General features: G+C 48.8%; 1 protein-coding gene across 6 annotated transcripts in view; it reads left to right on the forward strand.

The window, feature by feature from the left end:
* Positions 1–13,053, forward strand: part of SMARCC1 (SWI/SNF related BAF chromatin remodeling complex subunit C1) — an 873,495-nt gene that overhangs the window by 582,775 nt on the left and 277,667 nt on the right. For all 6 annotated transcript variants that reach the window (XM_078662530.1, XM_078662531.1, XM_078662534.1 and 3 more), the window contains exon 24: positions 11,040–11,188. In XM_078662530.1, coding sequence (XP_078518656.1) covers positions 11,040–11,188 — 149 coding nt within the window. The remainder of the gene's footprint in view (positions 1–11,039; positions 11,189–13,053) is intronic.

The raw sequence follows: 13,053 nt of genomic DNA on the forward strand, positions 1-13,053 counted from the left end.
TCAAGGATGCACTCTCAAAACACCCTCAGCGGCACTAGGGTGCCTGGGTGCAGGGTGCTGAGGCCCAATTTTACCAATGGGGAATAGGGGACCTCCAGTTGGTAGCTGCTCACGAGCAGGTCACAAGCTTGTGGGAGCAAAGCTGCTGGTGTTAGGCTCAGGGCAAAGGGGAATCCGAGTTAGCACACAAGGTGCACCCACAATACATTTTCAAAGACTACCTTTCGGCTATATCTATCTTTCTTCGCCTTCCTGATCAGCCTTCTCTTTTCAAGTCTCCTATTGTGAATAGATTGGGCATTGCTAACCTCTTTCCTCCTCCTCCATTCATAATTCCCCAGAGGGACTTGAACCTGGTCTTAACCTATTTTATGTGCGCTCCCTTCGAGCCTCTTCACAACAGCCCTCTCAGGCTTTCCTTGTCGCCATCACCCCTGTCCGCCGAGTGAGGGAGCTCCAGGCTTTGTTTTCCAAAACTCCTTTTCTTGCTGTTCATCCAGACAAAGTAGTCCTTCGCACAATGCCCTGGTTTCTTCCCAAAGTCGTTACCTCTTTCCATATAGGACGGACCATCACTTTGCCCACCTTCTTCCCACCTCCGCATCCTTCCAAAAAGGAGGAGAGACTCCACCGTCTGGACCCAAAACGTGTGCTGTCTTTCTATCTCGACCGCACAAAAGATTTCCAGGTGGCTGATTGTAGGAGAGTAGGGTCTGCAATCCTATGATCACCCAGATTTTTGCTTTTTGCTTCACTGGTTTACGACTTTCCCTGGCTGTGGGCCTGCTAATCAGACCCACAGCCTAGCTGTTCTCTCTATTCCAAATTGTACCCAGGTACTGAATTGGCACTGGGCCCTCTCTTGTGTCCCTGTAACCAGGGCAGAGGTGTACCCAGAGGTCTCCCAGGGGCTGCAGCATGTATTATGCCACCCCTGGGCTGACTAACTAAAACAGACACAACTGGCTGCTTGACAGCTGGGGCAAGGTGGTGTACACACCCTTTGCTTTAGATATAGTATCCCTATATCTAACCCTAAAATGGACACATATATTCCTATCAGTCACTCCTATGGCAGGCCTTATCAATCCTGAAGGCAGAGTGCTTGGAATAATGTGAGATGGTGCTCTGGCATGAGCTGAGCCCGTTTGCAGCTTGCGGAACCAAGTCCTAATAGCTGTTCCATGATAACGCATACCATATACTCTTAAGTGCATTATAATCCTCGCGGTTATATGCCAACTCTGGTATCGCTTTATCAAAACATGTCGAGTAAGGTGTCATACGAATTGGAATACTAACCCCTCGCCAATATCGGCGACGGGGTTAGCATTCCACCCTTCTAGAGGGACACGACATGTATGTAACTGTGAACCCCGGTTAAAGTTAACTCAAGCCTCAGCATCACAAAATGGATGCTGCCACCACAGACACAAGTCTGACCTCCTGCTGCTGGGAGTCCTTCCAGCAACGGAGGCCTGGACAAAGGGTTTCCTGTCAGGGGCGGTGCCAGCACCATCCCAGACAGGATTTTGTGTATCCCAGGTAGGCAGGGCTTTAGAGGAAGGTGACTGCAAGTGGCACCCCGCTGCTCACTGTGCATAGGCCGGCTTGAACCAGTTCCAGGGGCACTCCAGCCCCTGAGCTGGGGAAAAGCCCGCCAAAGGAGAGGGGTGTAACCACCCCCCTCCTAGTCCCACCCATAGGGCAGGACTTAGTCGCGTGCCAGCCCCCTTTCTCAGGATAAAGGTAGGAGCAGGCCCCCTTCCAAATCAGATCATCTTTGAATCCTGAAACTACTTTCCACGAAAGGAACTCAAGACTTCTTCCTAAGATTTCTCCCTTGTGACCAAGGAGTAGTCACCCTGCAGCAGCAGGCACTACCCAAGCATCGCGGTCTGCTGTAAGTCTCTCCTCCGGATCAAGACTGCCCAGCTCGACGAGACCCGACTTCCCTGGCACCTCTGACCTCTACCTGCATCATCAGCCCAGCTGAGATTCGTGGGTGTGACGAGACCTCGAGGGACCGGCCATCTTCAAGACTGCACGACGCTTGTCCAGCACGACCACCGAGTGACCCTCGACTGAGTGCTTTGGGGTAAGAGAAGCCCCGACCCTGAGCAGCTCCAGCACCGAAGTTCAGCCCCCTTGCATCCACGAGATCTGCGTGGGGCCCTACTGCTCTTTGCTGCTCACCGCGTTGTCCAGGTCACTTGCCCGTTGGCTAGTGACCCTCCAGACGACGTCCTACGTTTGTTTCACCGCTGGTCTAGCTCCTCTGGACTGGCCCTTGTCTCCTCTTGAAGGGGAACTTCCTAGGACCCTCCTGGTCCACCCCAGACGCCATTTTGTGTCACCGCGTGGGCTTGCCTTAGCCAAGGCTTGTTGCCTCCTTCACCGGATCCAGCATCGCCAGCAGCAGACATCCGACGTGGGACAGCTCGCAGACCTCCAGCCTGGTCGACATCAGCGCCCTGGTCCGTGCAGCAGCAGAATCCAGTGTCACCTCTTCACCTGGCTGAGTGACCTCGTCCGGTGCCATCCTGGTGCCCACCTAATCACTGGCTAGTGATTCAGAACTTGGTCCCCTCTGCTTACAGGTACTCTTCTTCAACGGATCCAGTCCTTGGATCAGCCCAGAACATCTTCACTGGTCGCCTGCCAGCAACTTTTACTTCAGGCTCCTGGTTCGTCAACGAAGAAATCCGACGACACTTGAACCCTATGCAGCCGCAGCCCCATGGCTAGGTAAACCGAGTACCCCGGTGCTCCAGCGTAGACCAACTCTCTAAGTGTCTAGATCCACTTTCGTTTTTGACCTACCTAGTCGGGTTCGCCCGAGAGCACTAACTTTTGCATTTACTAGGATCCATAGACTTTGTCCCGCATTACGCGTGAGAGTCCCCACTCTGCACACGACGTCCCTAGGCCTCCTGCTTCTAATCTAAGGGTTCAGCATTGTAGGTCTAGCGTTTCTAAAGTCCATGAGAGTAGTACTTACCTGCTAGTAATTTCGCATTCCACTTTTGTAATATATGGTTTTTCGTGCCCCTCGGGCATTTTTGTAAATTGTGCGACTTTCAGTATTTCTTTAAGAGTTTTGTATTGTGCTTAGCTCCCTGACTCATAAAGAGTTCAGGGTAGTCTTGTTATAAATAAATATACTTTATTTTCATAACAACTTGTGTGGTGTCCTTTCACTTGGTGTTCAAGGGGTAAATGTGATGGTAAAACAGCTGGCTTAACACGCCCTCTAGAGTTTAGCCTAAAGACTGCACGTGTCCATGCTACTAGGATAGCTGGTCTATCAGGTTGACTTACAACCAAACATCAATAAGGGTTGTTTGGACTGATACAAAGTGTTCACTAGAATAGTGAACATTATATATCAGGCCAACTTCTCACACTGATCACCTCTTTGTTGGATATGTGGGGGACAAGAAAGGTCGAGCTGTGCAAAAACACACCATCTCTCGATGGGTTGTCCTATGCATTAAAATCTGCGGGACTACGTGTACACTAAAGGGCAACGGCAACTACTACTGCCTTGGGGTGTGGAGTCCCACTCCTTGACATCTGTCAGGCAGCCATGTGGGCATCTCTGCACACGTTCACTAAACATTATTGCCTGGACAGCCAAGTCTGGAGAGACGGCTACTTTGGCCGTTCTGTTCTCCAGGACTTTGTGGTGTGAACTTGGTTCGCAGACTCACCTACGAGGTTGCCATTGCCGGGGTATCTTTTCTAAAGGTAAGGAATCTATAACTACAGTCTCTTTCAGATGAACAAGTTACTTACCTTCGGTAACGATGTATCTGTAAGAGACATATGTAGTTCAAGATTCTTTACCGCACCACCCATCCTCCCTGTTCTGCAAACTGACTTTCTGGAATAGGGACTCCCTTCCAGGGCCCTAATTATGTGGTCAGTGTCTTGAATGGCTCTGTGCTTCTGATGTGGAAAGTCGTGTCTGAACTGCCATCAGCGCGCAGGGGCGGGTTCTGAATAGACACCCCAACGTCATCCCAGCGACCACAACGACGGACGCGGAGTCGACAAACGCCACCACCCGATGCGCAGGGGTACTGCTAAAGAAAAAATCTCCAGATCCAGTCTGATGCCTCGGGGTAATTCTAAAGGTAAGGAATCTATAACTATATATGTCTCTTACAGATACATAGTTACCGATGGTAAGTCACTTGGGGCCCGATGTAGGTTATTTTTTTTTACCGGTTCATAAATACCGACTCCTACCGAATCGGTATTTATAAACCGGAAACCCAAATGTAGGTAAAAATCCGGTAAAAAATACCTAATCGGTATTCAAAGTCGGTAAATACAGATTCGGTATCTACCGAATCGGTAAAATCTGACTCGGTAACACCCATACAACCCTATGGCCTTCCAGTCCCATAGGAATGAATGGGAGACACCGAATCGGATTTTACCGAATCGGTAAAATCCGATCTCGAAATTTCGAATACATGTCATGTGAGCCTGTGCACCAATCAGGGACACCCACCACACCCCACATCCTAGCATCTGAGAGATCAGCCAATCAGGTGCAAGTACCACACCCCAGTACCTGGAGGTGGCCACACCCATGCAGGTGCAGAGCAACAGAACTGCAGAGAGAGCTGGAAGGGAGACAGAGGAGCAGGCAGCAGTGAGACCTAGAGAAACAGCATGGAGTCCCAGGAGGCACCAAATGATGGAGGTGACAGGAAGAGAAAGATTAAATTTAGCCCCACAGAGCTCCAGGTGCTGGTGGAGGAGGTCGTGCAGCACTACAGCCAGCTGTTTGGGAAACAGTCTCTGCATGTTGCAGAGTCTGTAAAGCGGACCACCTGGCTGGCAATACAGAGCAAGGTCAATGCTCTAGGAGTGACCCACAGAGACATTGATGACATGAAGAAGAGGTGGTATGATCTGAGGATCACCACCAAGAAAAAACTAGCCACCCAGAGGAAGGAATCAGCAGCAACCGGTGGGGGGAAGAGCAGTGCCCCAAGCCTCACCGACCTGGAGCAGCTCGTGGAATCAACCATGGAGCATGAAAGCATACATGGGATCGGGGATGCTGATAGCTCAGCCAGAGCTGCAAGTAAGAAAGGTAAGATGCATGGACATGTACCCCACCCATTCCCAGGCCCCTTCCCCAATGTGGGTGATTCACTCACAATCCAGCACACATGACTGTAGTCCCCAGCAATGCATCATGGTAGTTGTAGTCATAGGTACATACATCAAAGCTGCCAACACCGAACCCTGCATGCCATGCCACACTCCCCATGCACAAACAGTCTAGGCAAATGCTAATGTGTGTTAGGAATCAGTGTTGGGAAAACAGGCAGCTGATCATTGTCCATGTCTGTTCACAGGAGAGTCCTCGCGCAGAGCAGCGCTGGGAGGGGAGTGTAGTGCCACAACATCGTCTGCGCGGGAGAAGGCAAAAGACACAGCTGGACCTACCACTGTCCCTGACGAAACATCCACACCCCAGGCACCCACAGCAATGGAGGACGACATCACTGCTCAGCCACTCTCGCCCCTGCTGTTTGACACACAGACACAGCCAGCACCAGCAGGAGCTACAACACCCAGCTCAGGGTACCCTGTGCGCGTGAGGCCAAGGAGGCAGGATATCCCACCTTTACGGATACTGGAGAGCTCCGATGAGGAAGTGATAGTGGCTCCCAGACCTACTACACCAACAATGTCTGGCCACACTGGACAACTTGGCTCACAGGGATCTGGCCGTGCAGGTGACAGTGTCTGTAGGGCACGAGAGCAGGATGAGGGGCAGGATGTTCAGGGTGTCTTCGCTGGGCTTGAAGCCACAATGGTGAAAGTCCAGCGTATGCAGGCCAGAGGCATCATGGCTGTGCACCGGCAGGTGCGCATCCTGAATACCAGGATGTCGGACATCGATCGGGGGATAGGTGCCATGGCAAGGGGAATGGAGGCCATGGGCAAAGGGATGGAGGCAATGGGCAAAGGGATGGAGTCCAAGGCAGAGGGGGTGAGGGGCATGGAAGAGCGCATGGGCACCCTCTGTGACAGGCTGCAAAGTGACCAAGAAGAGAGGCGCAGGTATAGGCGCGAGGTCAGGCTGCTCAATCAGTCGATCAACCGCTTGGCAACCTCCACCACCCTGCAGTGTCGCCGCTCTGTAAATCTGCAGACTGACATTGTTCACTGCTGCAGTGACTTGTCCCGGGGGATGGGGAGGGTGACCTCAGCAATGGAGGCAATGCTGACCCAGCTGACAGCCACAGGTGGCAACATGGTTGTTGGGGACACTGAGGAGACAACGAGCAGGAGTGGGTCCAGCACGCCTGTTCAGGACATACGTAGGAGCAGCAGACTCCATGCCGAAGACACCGGCACCACTTCACATGTAGACCACCAGCCCCGTGCCTCGCAAAACACCATGCGTAAGCGCAAGCATTGAAATAATTATTGCGCACAGGACAGGTCAAAGTGAGGAAACTTTGGCAATACATTGTGCAAGGTGCATTTAATTTGATTGTTTTTTTGGAAGGTGCAGTTGTGTACATTAAAGTGAGTGTTCCAATCACTGGACATGGCTGTGTGCCATCGCTCAATTAGAAGTATCTGTTGGTAATTTCAGCACGTCGCAGTCGACCGTCTGTTGCTGGTGCTGCTCCTGCTGCATTGTGATTGCTTGTACTGTCCCATCATCAATGTCCTCCTGATATGTGAGTTCTATCTCAGTGCCATCCTTGGTGGCAAGATTGTGCAGCATGGCGCAGGTCGCAATTATCTTGCAACAGATAATTGGGGTGTATTGCCGTGCACCTCCACTCTTATGGAGGCACCTAAATCTACTTTTCAGCAGCCAAATGTACGTTCCACCACGCTACGTGTTGTTCTGTGTGCCAGGTTATAACGCCTTTCACTCCTGGTGGATGAGTTCAGGTAGGGGGTGAGCACAAATGAACGCAGGGCATATGCACTGTCACCTGGGTGGGAAAGGATAATAAGATTATTCACATGCTCAGGAGTGCTCCTTCTGCATGAACTGTCAGGGTGTCTCACACATACTTACCCAGCAGGTATCCATCACCAAAATCACCAGCAACAAGGCGTCTGTATATCCCACTGTTGGTGAAGATGTAGGAGTCGTGGGTACTCCCAGGATATTTGGCTAGGATGTCCATTATCATGTTGCTAGCGTTGCAGATCACCTGCACATTGATTGAATGTGTGGATTTCCGGTTTCTGTAAATGTGCTCAGTTGCTGCAGGTGGGCATAATGGGATGTGCGTTCCATCGATGCAGCCTATTATGTGCGGGAACTGTGCAAGTTGATAGAATTCGGTTTTTGTCCTTGGTAGTTCTGCAGGTGTCTCAAGGAACTCAATGTAGTGCTCCATCCTCTGCATCATGGCGTTTAGGAACTTTCTGAAGAAACGTGACAGGCAGCTCTGGGACACACCACCTACAGTGGCTATCACGTGCTGGTAGCTCCCAGAGGCAAGGAGTTGTAGGCAGCACAGCACCTGTACATGGGGTTGGATGGCGTGTGCTCTTGGGGTTGGGTGTTCCAGATATGGGTGGAGGTCCCTGATCAAGTCCAGGATTGTTCTGGGGTGGAGTCGGTACCTTTGCAGGATCTCAGCTTCAGTGATTTGGAAGAGGGTGATCCTCTGCCTATATACCTGCTCCTCCCTTAGCCAGACCCTCTCTCCTGCTGCCTGTATCCGTAGCCGCCTTGCTATAACGTAGAACGCCGCCATTGTGGGTGTACTGTTGCATTTTGGGAGCTTCTTATATATCCTGTTCCTGGTTTCCACCTGCTCCCAATCCATGGTAATTACCGACTCTTAAATACCGAATTTCACAAAATTCGGTATTTCCTGACTTTGCTACATCTCAAATGGCCTTTTTTACCACTTCTTATTTACCGACTCGGTAAATATGAATTTGGTATTTACCGATTCGGTAACTTACCATTTCTTATTTACCGATTCGGAGAATATGTATTCGGTAATTTCCGATTCGTGTAATACCGATTTGGTGTTTTACCGACTGGTATTTACCGAATCGGTACGTTTTTGGTGACATACATCTCGTTGCACTGATACCGGTCGGTAATGGCCGATTTTACCGATTTTCGGCCGTTACTGACCGGTATTTGGCTACCTACATCGGGCCCTTGTTCTTCTAGGACAATGTAAGGAATAAGCTGCTTTGCTACATGGGCCTAAATTAGGAATATAACACTTCTTTTCAAGCCATCAGGTTCAGCAGGTGCAGTCCGCGTTGGTTCAGCCTCTCTTAAACAGTTCCACAGTGCAGCAGGGCAGTCCTTCTTTGGTCCTTCTTCCAGTCCAGTCGAGATCTGAGTTCTGGTTGCCAGGGGTGCCCTGCTTCTGCTCAGAATTTGCCCTCGGGGTAGGATGCGTCTGGTCGTTAATGGGCTACCATGGTCCCTCCCTCCTGATGACCACTTCTTGGGAAGTGTGGCATCTGGCTACCTCAAGATGCAGCATTCTTCCCACTCTCAACATGGCAGAACTCCTCTCTGAGTGTCTCTCTGAGTGTCTTCAGGAAGCACCTAAAAACCTGGATTTACAGTTTGTCAGACAGTTTGGTAATGGCTGCTATTTAAGTTTCCATCTTTGTAGTACACACTAGCTCAGCGCCAGGATGCTCCTTTCGGAGCGACAGTTAGCGCTTTAGAAACGCCCTATACAAATACAAATACAAGAGCTCCCTAGCACAACCCAGTGGGGTGGCTACACACCCTTGAAAAACCTCTGTAACAACATGTTCTCCTCTTCTTCCCAGGTGCCAGCTAGACTGCCTAAACAATGGGCTGCCCCTCTCCCAAGTTTCTCCATTTGCTCTTCAAAGGCGGCTTCAGCTTTAAAGCTCACCTTTTGGGCCCACATCAGTTTGGCTTCCTGCAGGGGGAGGTAACACCTCTCTCCACTGCAGGCCCCTAATATTTGAGTTGTTAGCATGTCTCCCTAGGGGGGCATAAAGTTGACTCTAGTTCAAGCTCCTTGTGTAACTGTTAAGGGCACAGGAGATTGAAGGCAACAAAACTACATCTTGGTAACAGTTGCATACATCTGCTTGTTACATTAATGTTGACTTGAGAATCAAGTCGGCCTTAATGTAGGGAGTTGTTTGATACCTTGGAGTATCAACTTTGGTTGCACCGTTTAGGAGTTAGCACAGCTGAGGGGTCCCTGGTGTAACTCTGTATACATCATTGGGGTGACCAAGTCTTTCCTCATTAAAAAATGACAGTTTTGTGTATTTACTGACAGAACATGTAAAATATTTTTTTTCCTGTGAAATATGCTGCAGCCTGCCTTGGGGGTGACAAATGCATATTGCATGGGGAGGTTTGGTTTTGCCATTGTTTTTAAATAGCAAAGCCAGCCTAGCTTCCAGTCTTCAATGGTGGACTTGGAGACTAGTTTTTCCCATGTCCTACCCAGGGAGACACAACCAGTGCTGCACTCCCTGGGGTGACTTTAAAATACATGCTCTGGGTACCCTGAAACTTACAGGTGAGTTACCCTATGTCAGTTGGGTACTGCCAATGGAACATGCACGTTTTTGGATCTTGGCAGTGGTGAGAAGATCTGGTTAGCAGGCCTCTGTGCACTCTGAGTTGAAAAACTAGCAGCATCAGTTCAAAAACCTGGGTTTGACCGTACCAAAAGAGACATTTCCTACAGCTTGTTAAGTGAGTGATCTTCAGGCACTTTTAATGCATGCGCCCTACAACTCCTTGCTGGACAAGTTGGTGCTGAGAAATCCAGCGACGTCCTTACCCAAAGTAATGAGTCCCTTCCAGGTTGGCAATCTGTCACTCTCCCAGCATTTTATGCTCCCTGTCAGCCCTTCAAAGAGGAGAGGCTCGATTGGCTGGGCCCTAAAAGGATTTTAAGCTTTTACATTGAGCTTACCAAGGACCATCAATTGGACGAACCACAGTGGGGTTTCTGGAGCAACAAAAAAAGGCTGTGCTAAAGAGGGCTCTGTCGAGGTGCGTAGTTCTGTGCATATTAATCTGCTATGCACACGACCAAGAATTAACCTCCGGAATATTTGAAGACCCATTCCACAAGAGTTAAGGTTGCTACTACTATGTTGGGACTAGGATTCCTGCCCTAGACATGAAGCATTGCTACTTTGATAACTAGGTCTGGCCAGAAGGGCATTTCGCCCACTTGGTCCTGCAAGACCTCTAGGGCCGAGTCCACTCCCTTTACCCTCCTTTGGTTAGGTACCCTTTGGTATATTTTCTAAGGTGACGTATCTGCGGTTATAATTAGCCATCGGAAAAGCAAGTCGACTTCAGTAACTCTCTTTTTGGTGGATACTATAACAGCAGATCCCTCCCTGCCCTTAAACCTCCCTTTTCTGTGGCCTTTTTTTATTTAAATCTAAAAAGGTCCTAAGTCTGGTACCAACAGTAGTTCACACTATGCATCCCATGGTGTGGAAAGGAAAAATAAAATAAACTGTTGACTTGCAGGAGTGGAGCTTATATGTGGCGCCCTGTGGCAGTATGGAACCAGTGCGGAGCCACATATTGCCATCTAGTTGCTCGCAAGAACACTGCTTTAAAAAGTTTCTGGATCCAGTCTGGCGCTTTGGGAGTACTGGAAGGTTACGACTCTGCAGTCAGAGTATTCTCCAGAAGGAGGATTATTAAAGGTAAGTAGCTTGTTTATCTCCTATACGAAAGACGTGAACAATTACATATTTTTTGCTTTGGAATTTAGCAAACCTCCTAAAAGGTAGGTATGACACACTTGCTAAAGTGCAAAAACGAATCTGTTAATGCTAAAAAAAAAAAGCTGCACTTTTCCAAGCTGCGCACCACATGTGAATCTAGGAAACCATTATTACAGGTGACTCCTCTCTTAAGCGTTGAAAGCTTAGTTGTAAACATTCAATCTGTTTTTAAATAACTCACGTAGCCACCTATTTCAGATTGCCTTATTTCAAAATACCGTCTGAACATTTGTTACTGTATCATGTTCTAGATGAAGCATCAGAGGAGAATAAGGAGAATATGGACTTGGAAAAAGCAAAGGAAATTGAAATCTTGAAGAAGAGAGAACAGGATATCTCAGAGGGAAATGTTGCAACAGCTGCAGCAGCTGCTCTAGCCTCTGCCGCAACCAAAGCCAAGGTTAGTTGGTTATGTATATGTTTTTTTAAATATACTATTGATGTCTGCTCAAAGCTAAATCATATCGCTGTAAATTCCTTCATTCATGTACATTGCAACAAAATGAGATTTTTTTTTTCCTCTTATTTCCTTTTTCCTAAAATTCTTTGTCCTCCTTTTTCCGGACGTTCAAAGCCCAATCCAAAGCTCCAATATTTATCTTCCCATTCTCCATACAAAGAATTTACTGGGTGTGAGGAAATGGGGTGTATTATATGGTGTGGTTGTGAGACCTCACAGTGTAATACACATACCAACCCATTTAGGACCAGTACATTTTGTTTGTCAATCCTAAAGCTCAATCCTGGGTAGCTGTGGCTCTTAGCAGCAAGGCTTAGTCAAAGAAACAAGTGTTACATTTAAACAGCTCCAAAACAATTGAAGAAGAAATACACAAGACACCCTAGAAATCCAAAACCAATTTATAAAAATAGACTGTATTTTTAGACACCGCAACAAAAAAGATCCATTGAAGGGTTTCAGAGATATAGAATTTGCTAGGTATGCTTAATATGCCCTTTTTCACTTAACCGTAAACTAGCATTGACAAATTCAGCGAAATTGACACTTAGAAATTTTTTGTCAATGAGGTTATTTAAAGTTACTTTTGGCAACCAACTTTGGAAGGGAGCCATTCAGGGGGACCTGAAACGTCCACGGAAACAATTACCTCGAATGTTGGAGTAGTCTTCAGCGAATTCCCGGCACTTTTATCCATTTGCTTTTGGTTCTTTGGAGTGGGCCTGATGCAGGGAATACAGGATGCTGAAGACGCTCAAGGATGCTGTAGATGCAATGTGGTCAACGGGGTCATCTTGTGGCTATTCCTGGGTCCACATACTTGTTGAGGCGATCCTGCCCATAGGGATGGCATCCCTCAAAGTCCTCTCGGTCCTGGCAGACGTCCAGTCACCACTGGGCTACCAAATCCCCCAGTATTGCAGTTTGAATCCTTTGGATGATAACTCCCCTGCCGGATGACCAAGCTGCACTCCGATGACTCCCGGGTTGAGAAAAGTAAGGCGCGACTTTGATCATTGAGTCCTAGTCTCTGGTTCTGCACAGTGACTAGAAGCAGCGGCTTGAAGAATTGGTCTGCCAACTCCCCCCAGCAGACTTCAGCTGTTGTGGCCCTGATATGCAAACAGGTCAGCCAACTGACCTTTAAAGTCTCTTGCTTTGGCTGGGCTCTGGAGACTATTATTCCACGAGTATGACACAGCAGGCACAGTCCCTCTCCTTAGCTAGCCGCCAGGTTCAGCAAGTGCAGTCTTTGCCGGAGAAGCTTCTCCCTTTTGGTTCCATGGTGCAGCAGGGCAGTCCTCCTTCGATCCTCTTCCAGTCTAGTTGAAATGAGTTCTAAGTGCCTGGGGTGCCCTATTTATGTTCATAAAATGCCCTTAAGGTAGGATGTCGTAGGTAGCCAATGGGCTACCTTGTTCCCTTCCGATGACCACTTCCTGGGAAGTGTGGCATCTGCCTATCCCAGGATGTACCTTTCTGCCCACTGCCAATGTGGCAGAACCCCTTTCTCTGGATCCAGAGCTCTCTAGCACAACCCACAGGTGTGGCTACCAAGAAGGCTACACAGCCCTAGCAAACCGGTTTTCCCTCTCCTTTCAGAGTGCCAGCCTGTCTGCCAAAACAATAGGGCAGCCCTTCTCCCAAGTGTTACTCATTTGCTCTTAAAAGGTGGCTTCACCTTCAAAGCTCTCCTTTTAGACTTTTACCACTGTGGCTTACCGCAGGGGACAGGTAACACCTGCTCCAGTGGCAGGCCTCTATTGTTATCTTTATTGGGAATTATTCACCCCACTACCGAGGAC

Source organism: Lissotriton helveticus, chromosome 10, assembly GCF_964261635.1.
Source record: "Lissotriton helveticus chromosome 10, aLisHel1.1, whole genome shotgun sequence".
NCBI lineage: Eukaryota > Metazoa > Chordata > Amphibia > Caudata > Salamandridae > Lissotriton > Lissotriton helveticus.